This window comes from Bubalus bubalis, chromosome 24 (genome assembly GCF_019923935.1).
Source record: "Bubalus bubalis isolate 160015118507 breed Murrah chromosome 24, NDDB_SH_1, whole genome shotgun sequence".
Taxonomy (NCBI): domain Eukaryota; kingdom Metazoa; phylum Chordata; class Mammalia; order Artiodactyla; family Bovidae; genus Bubalus; species Bubalus bubalis.
In genome coordinates this window covers 15,880,774-15,899,860 of record NC_059180.1, presented here as the reverse complement: position 1 = coordinate 15,899,860, position 19,087 = coordinate 15,880,774, and the positions used below count along the sequence as shown (strand labels likewise).

At 49.4% G+C, this 19,087-nt stretch overlaps 2 protein-coding genes and 1 non-coding gene across 3 annotated transcripts; 1 reads left to right on the top strand and 2 right to left on the bottom strand.

The window, feature by feature from the left end:
• Window positions 1-83: 83 nt before the first annotated feature.
• On the bottom strand, window positions 84-3,564 carry LOC102392697 (putative protein T-ENOL). Its single transcript, XM_025275013.2, has 6 exons — window positions 3,417-3,564; window positions 3,026-3,119; window positions 2,687-2,831; window positions 2,383-2,416; window positions 2,125-2,182; window positions 84-372 (listed from the first exon to the last, which is right to left on the bottom strand). Exons 2-6 carry the CDS (start codon window positions 3,113-3,115, stop codon window positions 337-339), a joined length of 363 nt encoding a protein of 120 aa, XP_025130798.2. The 5' UTR covers window positions 3,116-3,119; window positions 3,417-3,564; the 3' UTR covers window positions 84-336.
• Window positions 3,565-4,039: 475 nt separating this feature from the next.
• CDIPT (CDP-diacylglycerol--inositol 3-phosphatidyltransferase) lies at window positions 4,040-7,605 on the top strand. Its single transcript, XM_006070467.4, has 6 exons — window positions 4,040-4,593; window positions 4,689-4,823; window positions 5,519-5,672; window positions 6,108-6,189; window positions 6,719-6,800; window positions 6,919-7,605. The coding sequence occupies exons 1-6, from the start codon at window positions 4,551-4,553 to the stop codon at window positions 7,062-7,064; spliced, it is 642 nt and encodes a 213-aa protein (XP_006070529.1). The 5' UTR covers window positions 4,040-4,550; the 3' UTR covers window positions 7,065-7,605.
• Window positions 7,606-14,871: 7,266 nt separating this feature from the next.
• On the bottom strand, window positions 14,872-14,944 carry TRNAW-CCA. The gene has a single exon. It is a non-coding gene; the product is annotated as a tRNA-Trp (tRNA).
• Between the last annotated feature and the right edge of the window lie 4,143 nt (window positions 14,945-19,087).

The window sequence follows — 19,087 nt, the reverse complement described above, 5'->3', positions numbered from 1 at the left end:
TATGCCCAACACATCTGGCAAAAGGGGGCAGGGGTGCTCCTTTCACATCACCCCAGAGAGGTCACACAAGAGCACTGCCCAGGTTGAGAGGAGGGGAGGATCTTTGTCTCTTTATTAAAGCTTTTCATTGCTGGTGGTGTCCTTGCCAGTTGAGGGTGGCAAGGTGTGTGATGGTTCCGGAACACTTTGGAGGCTTCAGGGGTGATGTTGCTCACGACCAGGAATGCCCCCAGAACCGAATTGTTGAATGAGCAGTGAAAGAGGAGCTTTGACATGTTGCAGAGAGACAGAGTGGGGGGAGGGCACGAGAGGCCAAGAGCAGCACCAAAATTGGGATCATCCTCCAGACGTCAAGTTGGTAGGGAGAGGTCCCTAGAAAAGAATACAAGTCTTGATTTTAGATCCAAGGCTCATGTCTTTTCATTCTTCCATCCTTCACCTATCCATCCAATCCCTACCCTCAATCATTTATCCACTCACCATTTCCCACCTACCCATTTATCATCCACCCACCATTCTCTTTCCATCCATCCATCCATCCATCCATCCATTGATCCATCCATTCCATCCATCTATCCACCCACAAATCTATCCATCATTCCCCATTCATAATAGACACTCTATAAACATTTGCTTAGTTCCTTCTCTGCCTTCATTAACCCCTCTCTTCTCTGCCAACCTCTTGAAGAGATTCTTCAGGGCTCCATCCTCAGTGCCCTTGTCTTTATCACTCTGCACAAACCCTTCCACCCCCACTGCCAGGGCAACTGCACACTCTTTAACTGCCAACCCTCTCCTACATCAGATCTCTAGCACCAGCCCAGACCTCACGAGTGAGCTTTGAAGCTGCATTTCCAACTGTATACAGGGTATTTCCACCTGGAGTTCCCAGGGGCGCCTCAAACACAATCTGTCCAAAGGTGGCATCATGCCTGCCATGCCCCAGGAAGAATGAGAAGGCTGGCGAGACTGGGAAAAGGGGAGCAGTCATGGGCAATGAGGTCAGACAGACAATAGGGTTGGGGAGGAGAGAGATCACGTAGGACTTTGTAAGCCATTGAAGGCCTTTGGCTTTGACTCTGAAATGGAGACCTACTGTCGAGTTTTGGGCAGAAGCATGGCATCATCAGACTTAGGTTTCCCAAGTCAGAAAACTAGGAGCTCTCTGATTCCTTCTTTTTTTCCCTACCATTTCTAATCAATTACCAAACTCATTCTTCCTGGTCTTTATTACTCATATCTACCCTTTCTCTCATCTCTATTATTACTGTGAATATTCAGGACCTACTCATCTCTAGTTTGGTCTCCAATTCCTAACTGGCCTTCCAGCCTCTCATCTTTCCCTTTCCAGTTCACTCTCTCCACTGACCACCAGTGTGATGGATCTAAAATTCCAACTTCCCCTGCTCAAAACTCTTCAATGACTCCTCACCTGCAGGAAAACATCTCTGGATCTTAATAAAACACACATAAAGGCCCTTGATGAGTCGCTGGGTGCCAGGCCTGCACAGTCCAGCAGTAAAACTGCTTCTGGCCCTACTGCCTCCCCTGCCCTAAAGGACCCACACAGAGAGACTTCCCTGGTGGTCCAGTGGCTAAGACTCTGTGCTCCCAATTCAGGGGGCCCTGACCAGGTTCAATACCTGGTCAGCAAACTAGATCTCACATGCCGCAACTAAGACCTGGTGCAGCCAAAAAATAAATTAATTTCAACAAAAAAGAATACACATTTATACCCATGGCCATCCTCCTGAGATGCACCTCTTTGTTCATACAAGTCCTACCACTTGGAATACCCCGACCACCTCATTTTTCCCTAGAAATTTCTTTCTTTCAGTGTCACCTCCTCCAGGAAGCTCCATGATTCCTTTCCTTCCTGTCCCAACTGCGGCTGCGAGTAAGTGCTCTTCTCGCTGTTTCCATTTCTGTCATGGCACTTAACCACATTTGTTGTAATTGGCCATTTACTTGACTGGCCCCACACTAAACTGTGACCTTTTCAAGGGCAGAGACTGTGTCATTCATTTGTGTCCCAAGTTCCTAAAACAGGGACTGGTATATCATGTGAACTCTAACCGTAAAGTTATTCTGAATGGCCTTGTCATCCCTGGACCCAGCGCATACCTTCTCACGAGGGGATGGCAGGAGATGTGTCTTTGTGCGGGTACCATTTCTGTTGGAGCTAGAGATGGCGGAAGGGAAAGGAGAGAGATGAGAACTCAAGCCAAGGATTGGAGCAATCCTTGGAGCAGAACAGAACAGGACTATGTGGTGTAAAATCCCCCTACCCTGCTGGGATGTTGTCAAACCCTGGCTCTCTCCTCTACAGGCTCCTCATCTTTCTCCCAAGACAAAGGGCATCTCCTGTGAAGCCTCACTCACCGGGTATCAGTGTCTCGGGTCTTGGTGAAGAACACTGGAAATAGAGGCCCCAGTCAGAGAAAGTACTATCCCCATAGCCAGAAGAGATGAGGAAGGGGCTAAGGAGATTCCTGGTCAGGGGTGGGGGATGGGGACTGGGTTAGTGGGTGGGGAGGCGCTGTGTGGTCCCAGGGCTGCTGTGAGCTGGGGGCACTGGGGACAGACTCCTGGAGATGTCAGTTGTGGGTGGGTTGGGGGGCTCAGGGACTGGAACTGGGGGTATGAGTGGGTCTCTGGACACAGGGGTCCTCAGGTGGGGAGTCACCGTGTTTGGATATCTGAGTCCCTCGGTCTTGTGTCTGTTTTTCCTTGATGGGCACAGGATTCATGTGGTAGGCAGCAACAAACAAGGCCTCGTCAGTGAGTTCTGTGCTGATCTGTGTCAGGAATTCCTCAGAGCGAGAAACCTTCTGGAAAAGGGAAAGTTGGGGGGTTCAGCCTCAGAGTTCCCACATGGAAGTGCAGGGTCTGGAGGTTTCCAGGATGGGGGCTCTGGGCTCAGGGTTGAGGCTGGAGTCTGAAGGCTGGCAGTCTCAGTGTCCTCAGCCTGAGCACACTCCACCTCACTTCACCCCCACCCCAAGAACCCCTCCCCAGGGCTCACCAGATCACAGCCCAATGAGGTTGCAGGGGTTGTGGGTTGGGATGGCCGGCTGCCCTTTTTCTCCTCATTCCTGGCAAGAGTGGATGACATTCCCCTGGGGACAGTGGGAGCCCGAGTTAGGCTACAAAACCAGCTCACTTCTCCCAACCCCAACCCACCACCATTCCCCGGGGCCTTGGAGAACTGTGTCAGTTCTCTCTCTGAAAAAAAAAGAAAAAAGGGGCGGGGGGAGAGAAATAGTTGCTTTAAATCTTCCTAGGGGAGGGAGGAGGTGGGACGCCCACAACACCCACCTCTCCTACCCCTTACTTCGCCCAGCAGGGGCCCTCTCTTTCCTTCTTCCCACCCAAGGCCCTTCCCAAGACAAGGCAGCCCACTTGCCGCCCCCAACCTGGCAGATGTGTCGAAATCTTGGGCTACTCGGCAGGAGGGGAGACGGAGAGGTCTAACGAGCCCTTTTACGGGCCGTGGGGACGGGGGATTTGGGAGTTGGGGAGGAAGGCTGGAAAGATGGGAACCCGGGAAGGCGCCGTTGTTATAAAAACCTTGGCGTCTGAGGACGTTCCGCAGCCCCGTTGCCAGGAAATTAAGGATTCTAGAACCAAATGGGGGAGGGCATTTTCCCAGCTGATCGCATTCGCTTCCCCGGCTTCTCCACCCTCTCTGGGTCCCTCCTTGCGGGCACTGACCCCAGCGTCAGTGGCTTGAGAAATTTGGGAAGATCACGGACGGTGGACCTTGGCACCTAATCCTCCCACCACTAGGGGCAGGCGAGAAACAACCCCTCCCCAGGCCGCCTTCCAGCCTCTCTGGACGTCATCTCTTTGCCTGGAGCCTGCGACAGCAAATGAGGGCCGAGAGAGGGGGCGGGGAAGGGAAAATGTGGGCTGTACCAAATAACTTTGCCTTTTGGGGGTGCAGAGACTCTGGATGGCGGGATGTTTTTGCCATTATGTCCAGGAGTAATATCCTCCGCAGAAAAGAAAGTAGAGACATTTACCTAGACCTCTTTCTCTTTTGATCTGTCCTTTTAAGTCCCTTCCTTTGCTCAGCGTCGATGATTATTTGCCCCCTCTCCTCCCTCTGTACTTTGGTACGAATCGATGGAAAGTGGCGAAGGGAAGAAAAGGAAAAGGAAGCGGGCAGATCTTAAAGGGGACGCATCCATTTCTTAAGTCTCGTTCCTTTCTCTAATTTTGCAAGGACAAACGCAGAAAAGTAGGTTCCGGAAGCCGAGCGCAGCTGGAGCAGCAGGGGCCGTAGCTGTAGGCGGGAGCTCCCGCGAGGCAGGCGGAGGCCAGCGTCTGCCCATAGGAAGGGCGGGGTGTGCGCGCCCCCTGCTCCCGGCGCACAGCTGGGTCGGCCCATGCTCCGGCCGGCAGCGAGCTTGAGCATCTGGGACCCGGCAGGGACCTGCACGCAGTGGGCGTGGCTGATGCGCCGGGCTGGAGAGTGAATCTGCACCCGGGCTGGGACAGAGTTGGCATCTCCAGTTAAGGCCCAGAGCGGTCAGGGGACCTCCGCGATGGCAAGCGAAAATATCTTCCTGTTTGTGCCTAACCTCATCGGTGAGTGCTACCCGCGGCTCCGGGCGGAACGGGAGGGCCAGGGGCCTTGGGCAGGCTCCCAGATCTGCCCTGTCTCACCCTGTCTCAATTCCAAGGTTATGCTCGGATTGTCTTCGCCATCATTTCTTTCTACTTCATGCCCTGCTGCCCCCTCACGGCCTCCTCCTTTTACCTGCTCAGCGGACTTCTGGACGCTTTCGATGGACATGCTGCTCGAGTCCTTAATCAAGGTGACAGACATCTCTAACAGCCTGTCCCACAACCCTCTGCCTCCTTTTTCCTGCTTCCTCAGGACCTCGGGGTGGGCGGGTACTCGGGAATCCGAGGGCTGTTATTCCCATCTCTGTAGAAGGCAGTCTAGAATGACCTGGTTTTGGAGCAGAAGGGATTGAGGCTCCCTGTTGAGAACGAGCGCGACTGGGCGTGGCAGTGGCAGTGCTAGAGGCTTTTCTGAATAAAAAGCCTTTCAACAGGTTATTGGGCATCTGCTGTGTGCCAGACACAAGCGATCAGCATTCCAGAAGGCATGTTTAGAGGGAGGGTGGAGAAGGAAGGGAGATAGTTTCTGGAGGTTGACCTCATTTTTTATAATCTGTTCTTCAGACCCACCTCTAAGACTTCCCTAAGACTTCAAATCTTCTTGAGACCTGGACCTTTGGTTATGGATTGATGAGTTGTAGAGCTAGCTAGCTTTCTCACGCCCTTCTACAATGTTGTCTCCACTCTACTAGGCTTCCCCCTTTTATGGTATGGTGACCTTTGCCCTTTGACCTTTACACTCCAGCCAGAGCAGTCTGCTTTCCTCTCCCCTAAGTGGATGGTGGGCATTTTCACTCTTAGACTCTGCATCAGAGTGATACACCAAATACGGCCCCTGTCACAGCTCCACTGTCCCCTGACAGCCCCTTTCCACCATTTTTCTCAGGGACCCGGTTTGGGGCCATGCTGGACATGCTGACAGACCGGTGCTCCACGATGTGTCTGCTGGTCAACCTGGCCCTGCTGTACCCTCGCGCCACCCTTCTCTTCCAGCTCAGCATGAGCTTGGACGTGGCCAGCCACTGGCTGCACCTCCACAGGTCTGCAATTCTGGGGATATGGACCGGTGGAAGAAGAGGCTACATGGGGAGGGATGAGACCTTCTCAGGGGGTATCTTCAGGCTTCTGGGGAGGTCTCCTTTTTAGCTGTGCTTTGTTAAGGGAGTCCGGCGAATCTTCTCTGACTCAGCATCCTATTTTACAGTTAGCTCAGCAATCTTTAAAACTCTTTTGAGGATTCCAAAGAGATAACATCCCTTCAGAAAGGGGATGGGGCTTTTGAATCCTGATTTTGCTTCCTCCAGCTACCCAGCTAGACTGTGACTTCTGGCCCAAAGGTCCTCAGCTGTGCCCCAGTCCCCACTCTGTTCAGCAGAGGCAATCCCAGTACTTATGTAATGGGGGTTGCATTGAGGATTCGGTGGGCATTCCTGGTGATGCACGCTCATGGATTCCCCCTCTACTTTCTCCCTAAGTTCTGTGGTCCGAGGCAGTGAAAGTCACAAGATGATCGACCTGTCTGGAAACCCCGTGCTTCGCATCTACTACACCTCCAGAGTGAGCCTTTGCTGCCCCTTCCTATTTGCTTAGGGCAAGTCCTGGCCCCAGCCCCGGGCCCAGGGCAGGATTGGTAGGGAGGGTGTGTGTGAATTGCTCAGGCAGCAGGTGTGTGCAGGAGGGAGGAACTGAGTGGCTTGAGGGGTGAGGGAAGGAGGAAGAAGCCAGAGAGGTCTGCAGAACCAGCTCTCTAAAGGCCTTAGGCCATAATCAGGAGTGTGGTCTTCCTCCTGGGTGGGCTGGACGGTGTTAGTACCTCCAGATAGGACAAGGAGGGTGAGAATTGCAGCATTGCCAGGTAAGAATATCTTCCTCTTTTTTCGTATCCTTATGGTGAGTGCTGCCCATGGCTCCAGGCTGAAGGGGAGGGTGAGGAGCCTTGGGTAGACTGATCTGCCCTGTTCCCAACATCTTTTCCACACCACACTGCACCCCTCTTTCCCAGTTCCTGGTCCCCTGGCCCTTAGTTGGAGGATGGGAGCCACTGCCCTGCCCTCTTGCTCAAGCAGCCTTTTTGCCGTTTGTTTAGCCTGCTCTGTTCACCCTGTGTGCTGGAAACGAGCTCTTCTACTGCCTCCTCTACCTGTTTAATTTCTCCGAGGGACCTTTAGGTAGGAGATGAGGGACTGGGCAGAAGGATGGGAGGGCATCTGGCCTGCCTGGGGAAACAAGACCCCTGCCTCATCTGCATCCTGTTTTCTCTGGATCACCCTTGATCCCTTCTCACAGTTGGCTCAGTGGGTCTTTTCCGAATGGGCCTCTGGATCACCGCCCCTATCGCCCTGCTCAAGTCTCTCATCAGCGTCATCCACCTGATCACAGCTGCCCGCAACATGGCTGCCCTGGACGCGGCAGATCGGGCCAAGAGGAAGTGACCCTGGAACCTCCAGCCCCTGGTTGCCCACCTGCCCTGGGAGTCTCACTGTACCATGTGGCTCCCCAGTCTCTCCCTAGGAGGAGGGCCCAGGCTCACATCTTTCCAGTTGTGTCATCCAAACTGCTGGGAAGGAGGGGTGGGCATCCTCTTCGGTGATATGATGTTCTCCATAATCCTGGGGACCAGTTCTCCCACCCCCGTAATTGCCAAGGACCTGGACTTCAGGAAGGGTGCTCAGGAGGCCCCACCCACACGGGCAGTGCTTTGGGGGCCCCAAGAGAGCTGGCTGAGGACTGGACATTGTCACACTGCTGGCTCAGCCCTGGGATCTGGCTTGGCCTGAGATCTTAGGGATTTGAGTAAGGGAGGTGGGAAAGGGGCCAGGGTTCCCAAGAGGCAGGGATTCAGACCTCTGCCCTTGGCTGGAGGAAGCCTGTGGGTACCGTGGCTGGGCGAGAAGGGGCCGTCAAGATCCCCATTGCAATCTCCTCTGTCCTGGCTCTGAAGGCCTTGATAATAAAGGAGGGGATGTCACTGTTCTGGAGTTGGTTTCCTTGGAGATACTCTTGGAGCAGGGCCTGGGTTGAGGGGAGAGGTTGGGGAAAAATGATGATCCATCTGGATACTAGTTTACTGGCTGGCTCCTTCCTGTCACTCCTCAGTGACCTCAGAGCCCCTCCCTGCCACCCAAGCTCATTCCGTGTCCTCTGCCTACTTTATTTTCTTTACAACACCTGTCACTGGCTGTCTACAGTTACTTGTGTACCTGATATTTTCTACTCACTAAAAATTAAACTCTGCAAGGGCACAGACTTTTCTTATTCTTTCTCTGTCCCTACAAAGAAGATTATTCTTGACCTGGCATATCATAGCCGTTTAGTAAAGACTCATGAATAGATGGGTTGGTTTCTGAGAGTGTGGTTCTTTGACCACGTATGGGGTATTTCTAGAAAATTCAGCTTCTTGGACCCTGCACCAGACCTCCAGAGTTGGGAATTAAGGGATAGGCCAAGAAGTCTGGGATTGTAATAAACCCCAGCTGATTGATTCTTTTCCCCAATTACATTGAGAATCACTGACCCTTCTTAAACATTTTGTGGGTACCTACGAAAGAGTCAGACACAACTGAGTGACTGAACTGAACTGAACTGAACCAATAGGAGATATTGTTCTGGGCATCTGTCCCTAACAGCTTACCCCTGTCATCTGAACAGAAAGCTGCCTGGCATCAGCTTTGACAAGAAAGACTATATTGAGCCAGATACCATATGCCAGATCCTGTACTAGGGATTCTTTGCAGATATAACTTATTTTACCCTTATAAGAGCTTAATCAAGAGGGGCTCATGTCTGTTATTGTTGCTTAGTCATGTCTGACTCTGTGACCCCATGGACTGCAGCACACCAGGCTTCCCTGTCCATTAGCAACTCCCGGAGATTGCTCAAACTCATGTCCATTGAGTTGATGATGCCATCCAATCATTCTCACCCTTTGTTGCCCCCTTTTCCTGCCTTCGATCTTTCCTAGCATCAGGGTCTTTTCCAATGAATCAGCTCTTCACATCAGGTGGCCAAAGGATTGGAGCTTCAGGATCCGTCCTTCCAGTGAATATTCAGGGTTGGTTTCCTTTAGGATTGACTGGTTGGATCTCCTTGCTCTTCAAGGGATTCTCAAAAGTCTTCTCCAGTACCACAGTTCAAAAGCATCAATTCTCTGGCACCCAGCCTTCTTTGTGATCCAACACTCACATCCATACGTGACTGCTGGAAAAACGATACCTTTGACTATATGGACCTTTGTCAGCAAAGAGGCCCTCATGTCTGAGGGCTGACATTTATCAGATGTGTACTGAGCCTCAACTCCTGCTCTAGGTTCAGGGGATTCAGTGAGAAGGAGGCCACTGGCTAGCCAGGGAAGAGATGATGCCATTAGGAGGGTGCTTATTGAAGCGTGGGGGTAGAATGTGCTGTAGCGCTTTGGGTGTTTTAAGAAGAAAGCTGGTAATAATAATTGGGGAGGGAAGGGTTAATGCAGAGGTGGATTGATTCTCAACTGACTGAGTGGGAAGGTGGCCTGAGAGCACCCTGGGCAGTTGCCAAAGGGAAATGGAAGCAGGTCGATGTGGCTGGAACACTGAACGCTGGGGGCTGGGGGCTGGGGGCTGGGAGCTGGAGAGCTGGTAAAAGGTAGGGCAGAAGCCAGCAGCAGCCTGATGAACCCAAGAGAGCTTTTGGACTTCGCCCTGAGGGCCACATGGAGGTGCTGTAGGAGTCTTTTAAAATAATAGGTACATTATTCATAGGCAAAAATAGTAAGTTACACACATTACCAAAGGACCAAAGGATGAGGAAGTCTTCCTGCCACTTGAAGCTCCCAGTTTTCCCCTGAGGCAACCACTGGTATTCACTGCTTATGTATCTAAATGAATTCTTCACATGTACCCGTATTCTGTATCTTAAAATTCAGTTTGTGTATTTGCTGGTCTGCTAATGAAACCCAGCGGGACCTTGTGGGGCTCCTGGGTAAAAATCCTCTCTGTGTGCCCCATTTCTTGTTTGTAGGAATAGGCTTCCTTCAGCCTCCTTGACCTTCCCTGAATTCCAAAGGGCAGGTTCAAACAGTTGCTAATCAGAGAAAAGGAGGGGTTGGAGAAATAAGGGAGGAGCAGTTAAACAGGGCAGCCTCTATACAGTCAGAAAGACAAGTCTTGCAGCTGACTGTGACTCAGATCATGAGCTCCTTACTGCAAAATTCAGGCTTAAATTGAAGAAGGTACGGAAAACCACTAGGCCATTCAGGTATGACCTAAATCAAATCTCATGATTATACAGTGGGGGTGACAAATAGATTCAAGGGATTAGATCTGGTAGACAAGAGTACCTGAAGAACTATGGGCAGGGGTACATAACACTGTGGTACAGGAAGTGGTGGTCAAAACCATCCCCAAGAAAGAGAAATGTTAGAAGGCAAAATGGTTGTCTGAGGAGGCCTGACAAATAGCTGAGAAAAGAAGGGAAGCTAAAGGCAAAGGAGAAAGGGAAAGATATACCCAACTGAATGCAGAGTTCCAGAGAATAGCAAGGAGAAATGAGAAAGCCTTCTTAAGTGAACAATGCAAAGAAGCAGAGGAAAACAATAGAATGGGAAAGACTAGAGATCTCTTCAAGAAAATTAGGGAAAAAAAGAAAATTAGAGATACCAAGGGAACATTTCATGCAAAGATGGGCACAATAAAGGACAGAAAAGGCAAGGACCTAACAGAAACAGAAGAGATTAAGAAGAGGTGTCAAGAATACACAAAAGAACTATACAAGAAAGGTCTTAATGACCCAGATAATCACAATGGTGTGATCACTCATCTAGAGCCAGACATTCTGGAGTGCGAAGTCAAGTGGGCCTTAGGAAGCATTACTACGAACAAAGCTAGTGGAAGTGATGAAATTCCAGCTAAGCTATCTCAAATCTTAAAAGATGATTCTGTCAAAGTGCTGCATTCAATATGCCAGCAAATTTGGAAAACTCAGCAGTGGCCACTGGACTGGAAAATTTCAGTTTTCATATCAATGCCAAAGAAGGGCAATGCCAAAAAATGTTCAAACTATGGCACAATTGCACTCATCTCACACTGTAGCAAATTAATGCTCAAAATTCTCTAAGCTAGGCTTCAATAGTACATGAATTGAGAAATTCCAGATGTACAAGCTGGATTTAGAAAAGGCAGAGGAACCAGAGATCAAATTACCAATATCCATTGGATCATAGAAAAAACAAGGGAATTCCAGAAAAACATCTGCTTCATTGACTACGCTAAAGTCTTTGTGTAGATCACAACAAACTGTGGAAAATTCTTAAAGAGATGGGAATACCAGACTACCTTACCTGCCTCCTGAGACACCTGTATGCTGGAGAAGAAGCAACAGTTAGAACCAGACATGGAACAATGGACTGGTTCTAAAATGAGAAAGGATTACGTCAATGCTGTATATTGTCAGCCTCCTTATTTAATTTATATGCAGAGTACATCATGTGAAATGCTGGGCTGGATGAATCAAGAGGGAATCACGATTGCCGGGAGAAATATCAGCAACCTCAGACATGCAGATGATACCACTGTAATGGCAGAAAGCAAAGAGGACCTAAAGAGCCTTTTGAGGGTGAAAGAAGAGAGTAAAAAAGCTGGCTTAAAACTCAGCATTCAAAAAATCAAGATCATGACATCCAGTCCTATCAGGGCAAATAGATTGGGAAAAAGTGGAAACAGTGACAGATTTCATTTTCTTGGGCTCCAAAATCACTGCAGATGGTGACTGCAGCCACAAAACTAAAAGATGCTTGCTCCTTGGAAGAAAAGCTATGACAAACCTAGACAGAGTATTAAAAAGCAGAGACATCACTTTGCCAACAAAGGTCCATATAGTCAAAGCTATGGTTTTTCCAGTAGTCATGTACAGATGTTAGAGTTGGACTGTAAAGAAGGCTGAGCGCCAAAGAATTGATACTTTCAAACTTTGGTGCTGGAGAAGACTCTTAAGAGTCCCCTGGACAGCAAGGATATCCAACCAGTCAATCCTAAAGGGAATCAACCCTGAATATTCACTGGAAGGACTGATGCTGAAGCTGAAGCTCCAGTACTTTGGCCACCTGATGTGAAGAGCTGATTTATTGGAAAAGATCCTGAAGCTGGGAAAGATTGAGGGCAGGAGGAAAAGGGAGCGACAAAGGATGAGATGGTTGGATGGCATCATTGACTCAATGGACATGTGTTTGCGCAAACTCCAGGAGATAGTGAAGGACAGGGAAGCCTGGTGTGCTGCAGTCCATGGGGTTGCAGAGTCGGTCATGACTAAGCAACTGAACAAGTACAGCTTTAGCAACTGAACAACAAGTACAGCTTTGGGGCTGGGTCCTGGTTCCTCCTCAAGGAATATACATAACAATATCTTTGAGGTCTTCTGTAGAACCAAGGCCCCCACTCAGGTGGAGGATGGTGACTTCTGGCTGGAGCGCAGCCCTGTTACCTCACTACCAACCAATCAGAAGGAAGTCACACACCTTGCAGTCCTCACCCCACATTCTGCCTGTTAAAACCTCCCCTCAAACCGTTGGGGAGTTTTGAGCAGAAGCCACCAAACGTTCTCCTCCCATGGCCCTGTAATAAACCTTTTCGTGCTCCAAACTACAACGTTTCAGTTTATTTGACCTCCCTATGCTTCAGGTGCACACATGTGTGTTCTGTAACACTAACACAAGCTGTTCCACAAGCTTTTTGTGTGCATTACCATTTCACCTCACATCTGCGCTCTTCTGTGTACTAAATACAATAAGCCCATTTTCCAGAGAGGAAATCTAGGTCCTGAGAGGAGTCCATCCTAGTTGGCTTGGTTCCAGAGCTGGCGCCATTAACCTTTACCACACTGCAGTCCATGTCAGTAGTCTTCTTCTTTTTTTTTTTTTTTCAGGAGTCTTCTCAACGGTGGCATGGATTTCCATGGTTTATTTGTTTAATTAGTTCCTGCCACCTCAAACAGTGTTTGACTCACCTGAGCCCTCTAATTGGGGTCACCTGTAGGATGAACATTGAAGGGCTTTAAGCAGGTTGATGGCAGGGACCGACTTGTACTTGAGGAAGAGAGTGGTTCACGAGCTGAGCAGCCCCTCCAACTGCAGGCGTTCCCCTGTCAGCCTGCTCCCAGGCAGGTGGGAGGCTGAGCAGTGGTCCTTCATCCTTCATGAGTCAGCTTGATGCCGAAAGCTCAGCTTCTCTGTACACCTGTCTGGAATTGAATCTCAGAGACAGGGTTTGGGGTGAAGTAGAAAAGGAGAGCATTATTGCTTTGCCAGGCAAAGGGGGCCAGAGCAGGCCGATGCCCTCAAAACCATGTGTCTCCCCTTGGGGAAGAAAGAAGTGTTATAGTAATTGTTCAAAGGGGGCGTGATCAGCTCCTGGACTTTCTTGGGATGGGTTGGTGGTGAGGTTAGCAGGAGTCAGCATCATCACCCTTCAGGTCCAACTGGTCTGGGGTCTACATACTTGTGGGCCGCATACCATTGTTAATTGCTCTTTACTTCTTCCTCCTGGGGTGGGTTTCAGTATCTGCAAAATAGCTTAAAGATATTGTTGTGTATCTGTTGATGGGGAAACAGGAGCCTACCCCGAGGCTGCTCTCTCTTTTTTAATGCAATTTTATGCATCTGTTTTTGGCTGTGCTGGGTCTTCGTTGCTGCACTGGCATTTCTCTAGTTGCAGTGAGCAGGGGCTACTCTCTAGCTGCGTGCGTGGGCTTCTCATTGCATTGGCTCCTCCTGTGGGCCATGGGCTCTAGAGCACAGGCTCAGTAGTTGTGGCGCACGGGATTAGTTGCTCCGAGGCATGTGGCATCCTCCCAGATCAGGGATCAAACCTGTGTCTTCTGCATTGGCAGGCAGATTCTTTACCACTGAGCCACCAGGGAAGCCCCCCAAGTCTGCTCTTGACTCTTTCTTTCTGATCTCACATCGTCTCTTGAACCTGCCCATTGGAACGCAGGGAAGGTTAGGCTGCTTCCTATAGTCAAAGAAATGGGGGATATGAAAAGGCTTTGTGTCCAGGAGCCCCACAGAGCCCTGCATGGCATTAAGATCTCCCTTCTGATCAGATGAGTCCTCCAAGCACTCACTCCAGCCCCACAGCTCTGACTGGTTCCTTGGCTCTTTGGCCCTAACCATTTATACAGACATCAAACATCTCTATTCATGTAAACTAAGCAAGTGTACTACGGTGTTAGTTGCTCAGTATGTCTGACTCTTTGCCACCCCATGGACTGTAGTCCACCAGACTCTTCTGTCCATGGAATTCTCAAGGCAAGAATACTGGAGTGGGTTGCCATTTCCTCCTCCAGGGGATCTTCCCAATCCGGGTATCAAACCCAGATCTCTTGCACTGCAGGCAGGTTCTTTTCCATCTGAGCCACCAGGAAATTCAGAAAAGTGGGAACTAAAAAAGAAAGGTAGGCACGAGTGTGGGTATCTTTCTCTCAAGTAGAATGTGTCCATGAGGAACCACCACAGAAGATTCTGAATCCCTTCCCCTGTTGGGGCTGGGAGCAGCTTGAGAGGCGGGTGGCCTGCTGCCGTTGGTCCCATATCCAGTGACTGGACAGGGCCCAGGAGGAACCTTCGGGATGGTTCTGTGTCCCGGAGGATGAGGGTAGGGAACGTCAAGGCTGAAGTTGTCCAGTGGAGTCACATCATATGTTGTTATGGTCAATGTCTGTGTGTCTGAAGAATTTATGACTGATGTGATGGCGTTTGAAGGTGGGGCCTTCAGGAAGAGATAAGGTTATGAGCCCTCACATGCTGGCTCTGAAGCCAGAAGAGGTGTTTTTGTTTTTGTTTTTTACCAGATCAGTGCTGGTGCCTTGATCTTGGACTTCCAACCTCTGGAACTCTGAGACAGAAATTTCTATTGTTTCTAAGCCACCTAGTCTGTGATATTTTGTTATAGCAATATGAATGGGCTAAGAAGTATGTGCAGTAGTAACTTTCCAGAATTCAACTCTGTGTTCTCAGATTAAATAAATAATCACCATGTAGGACATGCCATGTGTTCTGCAGAGATGGGCACAATAAATACAGTTCCCTCAGGTGGTCCTGAGTCTGCTCTCACCCCTAACACTGTGATTTAGTGAGTGAGTGAGTGAGTGAAGTTGCTCAGTCGTGTCCGACTCTTTGCGACCCCTTGGACTGTAGCCTACCAGGCTTCTCCGTCCATGGGATTCTCCAGGCAAGAATATTGGAGTGGGGTGCCACTGCCTTCTCCAGGGGATCTTCCTGACCCAGGGATCGAACCCTGGTCTTCTGCATTGGAGGCAGACGCTTTAACCTCTGAGCCACCAGGGAAGCCCAAGGTAACCCTAACTGCTGTGAAAAACTTCAAGATGCACAGTGGCTCAAACAAGGCAGGTTATTTTTGTTGTTGTCATTGTTTAGTCACTAAGTTGTGTCCGACTCTTTGCGACTCCATGGACAACAGCCCACAAGTCTCCTCTGTCCATGGGATTTTCCAGGCAAGAATACTTGGAGTGGGTAGCCATTCCCTTCTCCAGGGGATCTTCCCAACCCAGGGATTGAACCCGTGTCTCCTGCCCTGGCAGGTAGATTCTTTAACACTGAACTATACCAGGTTAAATCCTAATTCCAGAGATTAGGGACTCAGGTGCCTACGGATTTTCAACGCAGATCTTCCAAGTGGACCTTGCTTGCTTGCATCTCACGTAGGCAGAGGTGCAGTGGGAGGACTGCTCAAGGCTGGTTTATTGGATGGCAGGGAACTGGCACCAGCTATATCCACTCCCATCGATTGGCTGCCAGTCAGTCATGTGGCCACTTCTACATGCAGAGGAGGTTGGGAAAGAGATTAGTTGTGGGCCTAGGAGGAAGAGAAAATAGATTTGGTACACAAAGTCTTTTGCTGTTTAAAGACCATTTTTTCTTCTACAAGGGATACGTCAGTCAGTTTATTTGGTATTTAACCGAAGAAAAGCTATTTGCTCCAAAGCTAGAGGAAAACAGGCTGTGTTGATTTACATCTGAGATCACACCATTCTGTATTTAACAGGCAATTTAAGGGACCTTCAAGGGTAAATTTGGTACCAAAGGACTGAGAATTTGGCTCCAGCGTGAACTGGAACTCCACTATATTTTCAGCAAGGCCTGCTTTCCTATCATAGAGATGTATCTTGTCTTTCCACTATATAATCAGTGCTTGGGAGACAGTGAAAACCCATCTTCACGCGTACAGTTTAAAGAGCATCTTCGATTACCTTATTGGATTTCACGACCTTATGAGGTGTATGTAGTCAGGACAGGTTAGATTATACTGTGGTAAAAAGCTCCCCCACAAACCGCAGTGAGTTCACACAGGAAACGTTGCTCACTTCTGTTGTATGTCTGCTGTGGGTTGGGTGTGGCTCTGCTTCCCGCCATTTTTCTCTGGGACCCAGGTCGATTTTTGAATATTGCTGGTTAACACGGAAAAGGAAAAAGTATGGTGATGTCATTCCCTCCTGCATTTCATTGGCCAGAAGAAGTCATAGGCCGAGCCCAGTGGCCATTGGAGATCTGTGTGGTGGAGGCATCAAGTCATCAACTGGAAATGAGCTTAGAGCTCAGGGGTGAGGTCAGCGGTGGAGAAATGGATTTTTGAATCTAAAGCCAGGAGACTGGCCAAGAATGTAGCCTTGTAAAGGAACAAGGTTCTGGGAATTCCCTGGTAGTCTGGTGGTTAGGACTCCAAGCTTTTGCTGCAGAGGGCACTGGCCAGGGAACTAAGTAAGATCCAGCAAACCACACTGAGTGGCCAAAAAAAAAAAAAAAGCGAGAAAGAGAACAAGGCTCAGGGTGACTCACGACTTAGCAGCTGAGCAGAGAAAGTGGGATTGGCCAAGTAAACTGAGGCACAACCAGGGAGGTGGAAGGAAAAGTGGAGCAGGCTAGGCGATGGGAGCCTGTGGTAGGAGGCGGGCAGCCACTGTGCTGAATGATGGGAGGGGCTGAAGGAGAGGACCTAACTTCTGGGTTTAGCAACGATATTGTGATGCCGAATAGAGCTGTTTCCTTTAAGCAAGGGGTGGAGACAGAAGTTAATTGGTGTGGTTTGAGGAGATAATGAGAGATAAGGAGTGGAAACTGAGAACTTTGGCTAGGAAGGAGGAGATAGGGGAGCTGGAGGGAACCAAGGGCAGAGAGAGTTGGTTCTCCATGGGTAGGAACAAAGCACATTTCTAGAAACAGATGGTGCAGGAGATAAAGGCAGTGGGATGAGGGAGTGGACTCCCAGGAGGACTTGGGGGGAAGGGGGCCAGCCGGGCTCGGTGGAAAGAGGAGGAAGGACACAGTCCAGATGGGGTCGTTTGTTAGATTTGATGCTGGAAAGGGCCTTCCTGCCCAATGAGTTTCTATTTTCTCAAAGAGGTGAGAGAAAGTTGGCCGGGGTGTGGGAGGTGGAGAGGAGAGGGGGTGTGAAGAGCTGCTCTGAAGGGGCCCTCACGCAAGCGAGCGAGAAGAGCAGAGTCAGAGGCCGTGAGGTCTCTCGAGATTCGTTGCCGTGAGTTTCAAATGAGATCAGTCCGTAGGTGGGTGTTCCTCCTCCAGGAACAAGCAGCTGGTCAGGGCGGGTGGAGGGGGCGGTATCTGGTTTAAGTCAGGATGGAGCTTTTTCCACTGAGTATCATGGGAGAAGAGGAGAGGCGAGGAGGGAGGGTTTTTTTTTTTTTTTTTCATTGAAGTATAACTGATTTACAATGTTGTAAGTTTCTGCTGTACAGCAAAGTGATTCAGTTACACATTTATATACATTCTTCTTAAAAATTCTTTTCCATTATGATTTATCATACGATAGTGAATGCAGTTTTCTGTGCTATGCAGTAGGACCTTATTTATCCATCTTACATTTAATAGCTTACATCTGCTAATCTCAGCCTCCCATACTGTCCCTCCCCCAACCCCTCCCCCTTGGTAACTACAAGACCATTCTATGTCCATGAGTCTCTTTCTGGTTCATAGATGGGTTCATCTGTGTCATATTTTAGATTCCACATACGCGATATTGTATGGTATTTTGTCTTTCTCTGACTTCACTTAGTATGACAATCTCTAGCTCCATCCATGGTGTTGCAAATGGCATTATTTCATTCTTTTATGACTCAGTAGTATTCCGTTGTGTAATATATACCACATCTTCTTCACCCATTTATCTGTCAGTGGACATTTAGGTTGCTTCCAGGTCTTGGATATTGTGAATATGCTGCTATAGACATAGTGGGGTGTGTATCTTTTCAAATTAAGAGTTTTGTCCAGATATATGCCCAGGAATGGGATTCCTGGGTCATATGTTAATTGTTTTTTAGTTTCCTGAGGAACTTCCACACAGTTTTCCATACTGTCTGCACCAACTTATATTCCCACCAGCAGTGTAGGAGGGTTCCCTTTTCTGAAGGAAGTTTTGAGTGAGAATGAGTGAATTACAGAATAGACAACAAAATCTAGGCTGGGCAAGATTGAAATGAAAAGGGTGCGGGGTTCACCATTGAGAAAGTGGCTGAGATCAAGGTCACTGAACCCTGGAGTAGAGGAATGGTTGGCGGAAGGTGAGAAGTTGATTTCAGAGGTGGTGTGGTTATTAATAATGACAATGTCAAGCGGTGGCCATGGGAGCCGTGGCCAAGACAGGAAGGAACTTAGCCTTCTTGAGTAACCTTATCTGCTGTTACTTCTCCCCAGAGGCCCTTGGCTATAAACAGTGTTAACACAGCACATACCAGGTACTGGATAAAGAGCTTTGAGTTAGTTGCCTCTCCTCAGGGAAGATGCGGAAAAGGCAATGGCACCCCACTTCAGTACTCTTGCCTGGAAAATCCCATGGATGGAGGAGCCTGGTAGGCTGCAGTCCATGGGGTCGAGACGAGTCGGACACGACTGAGCGACTTCGCTTTCATGCATTGGAGAGGGAAATGGCAACCCACTCCAGTGTTCCTGCCTGGAGAATCCCAGGGACAGCGGAGCCTGGTGGGTTGCCATCTATGGGGTCGCACAGAGTTGGACACGACTGAAGCAACTTAGCAGCAGCAGCAGGGAAGATGTAGGGGGTTTGTAGGAAGGAGGGGTGGATGAGCTGACTCGCTTGCCTGTTCTACCAAGACCAAGACAGCACCACCAAGTGCTATGGGCTAAATAGACAGCCCCGCCCCCAACCAGCGGAGACCTGAGTGGAGCCATTGGTTACCAATGCAACTCAAGGCAGGAGACAAGAGCTCATGGGACAGGGCCCACTGAAGGGAGAGGAATAAGACCCTAAAAAAAAAATAGCATCATAAAGAATCTCCCTGCAATGCAGGGGACTCCAGTTCGATCCCTGGGTTGAGAAGATCCCCTGGAGAAGCGAACGGCAACCCACTCCAGTATTCTTGCCTGGAGAATTCCACGGATGGAGGAGTCTGGTGGGCTACAGTTCATGGGGTCTCAAAGAGTCAGTCGTGTCTGAGT

Bases quoted from the DNA above. Each gene is read 5' to 3' on its own strand.
- CDIPT (XM_006070467.4), top strand. From the start codon at position 4,551: ATGGCAAGCGAAAATATCTTCCTGTTTGTGCCTAACCTCATCG. The intron at 4,824-5,518 runs GTGACAGACATC...CATTTTTCTCAG, and splicing joins TGCTCGAGTCCTTAATCAAG to GGACCCGGTTTGGGGCCATG. The intron at 6,801-6,918 runs GTAGGAGATGAG...CCCTTCTCACAG, and splicing joins TTTCTCCGAGGGACCTTTAG to TTGGCTCAGTGGGTCTTTTC.
- LOC102392697 (XM_025275013.2), bottom strand. From the start codon at position 3,115: ATGTCATCCACTCTTGCCAGGAATGAGGAGAAAAAGGGCAGCCGGCCA. The intron at 2,832-3,025 runs GTGAGCCCTGGG...TCCCTTTTCCAG, and splicing joins CCTCATTGGGCTGTGATCTG to AAGGTTTCTCGCTCTGAGGA. The intron at 373-2,124 runs GTATGCGCTGGG...ATTCTTTTCTAG, and splicing joins TGCCATCCCCTCGTGAGAAG to GGACCTCTCCCTACCAACTT.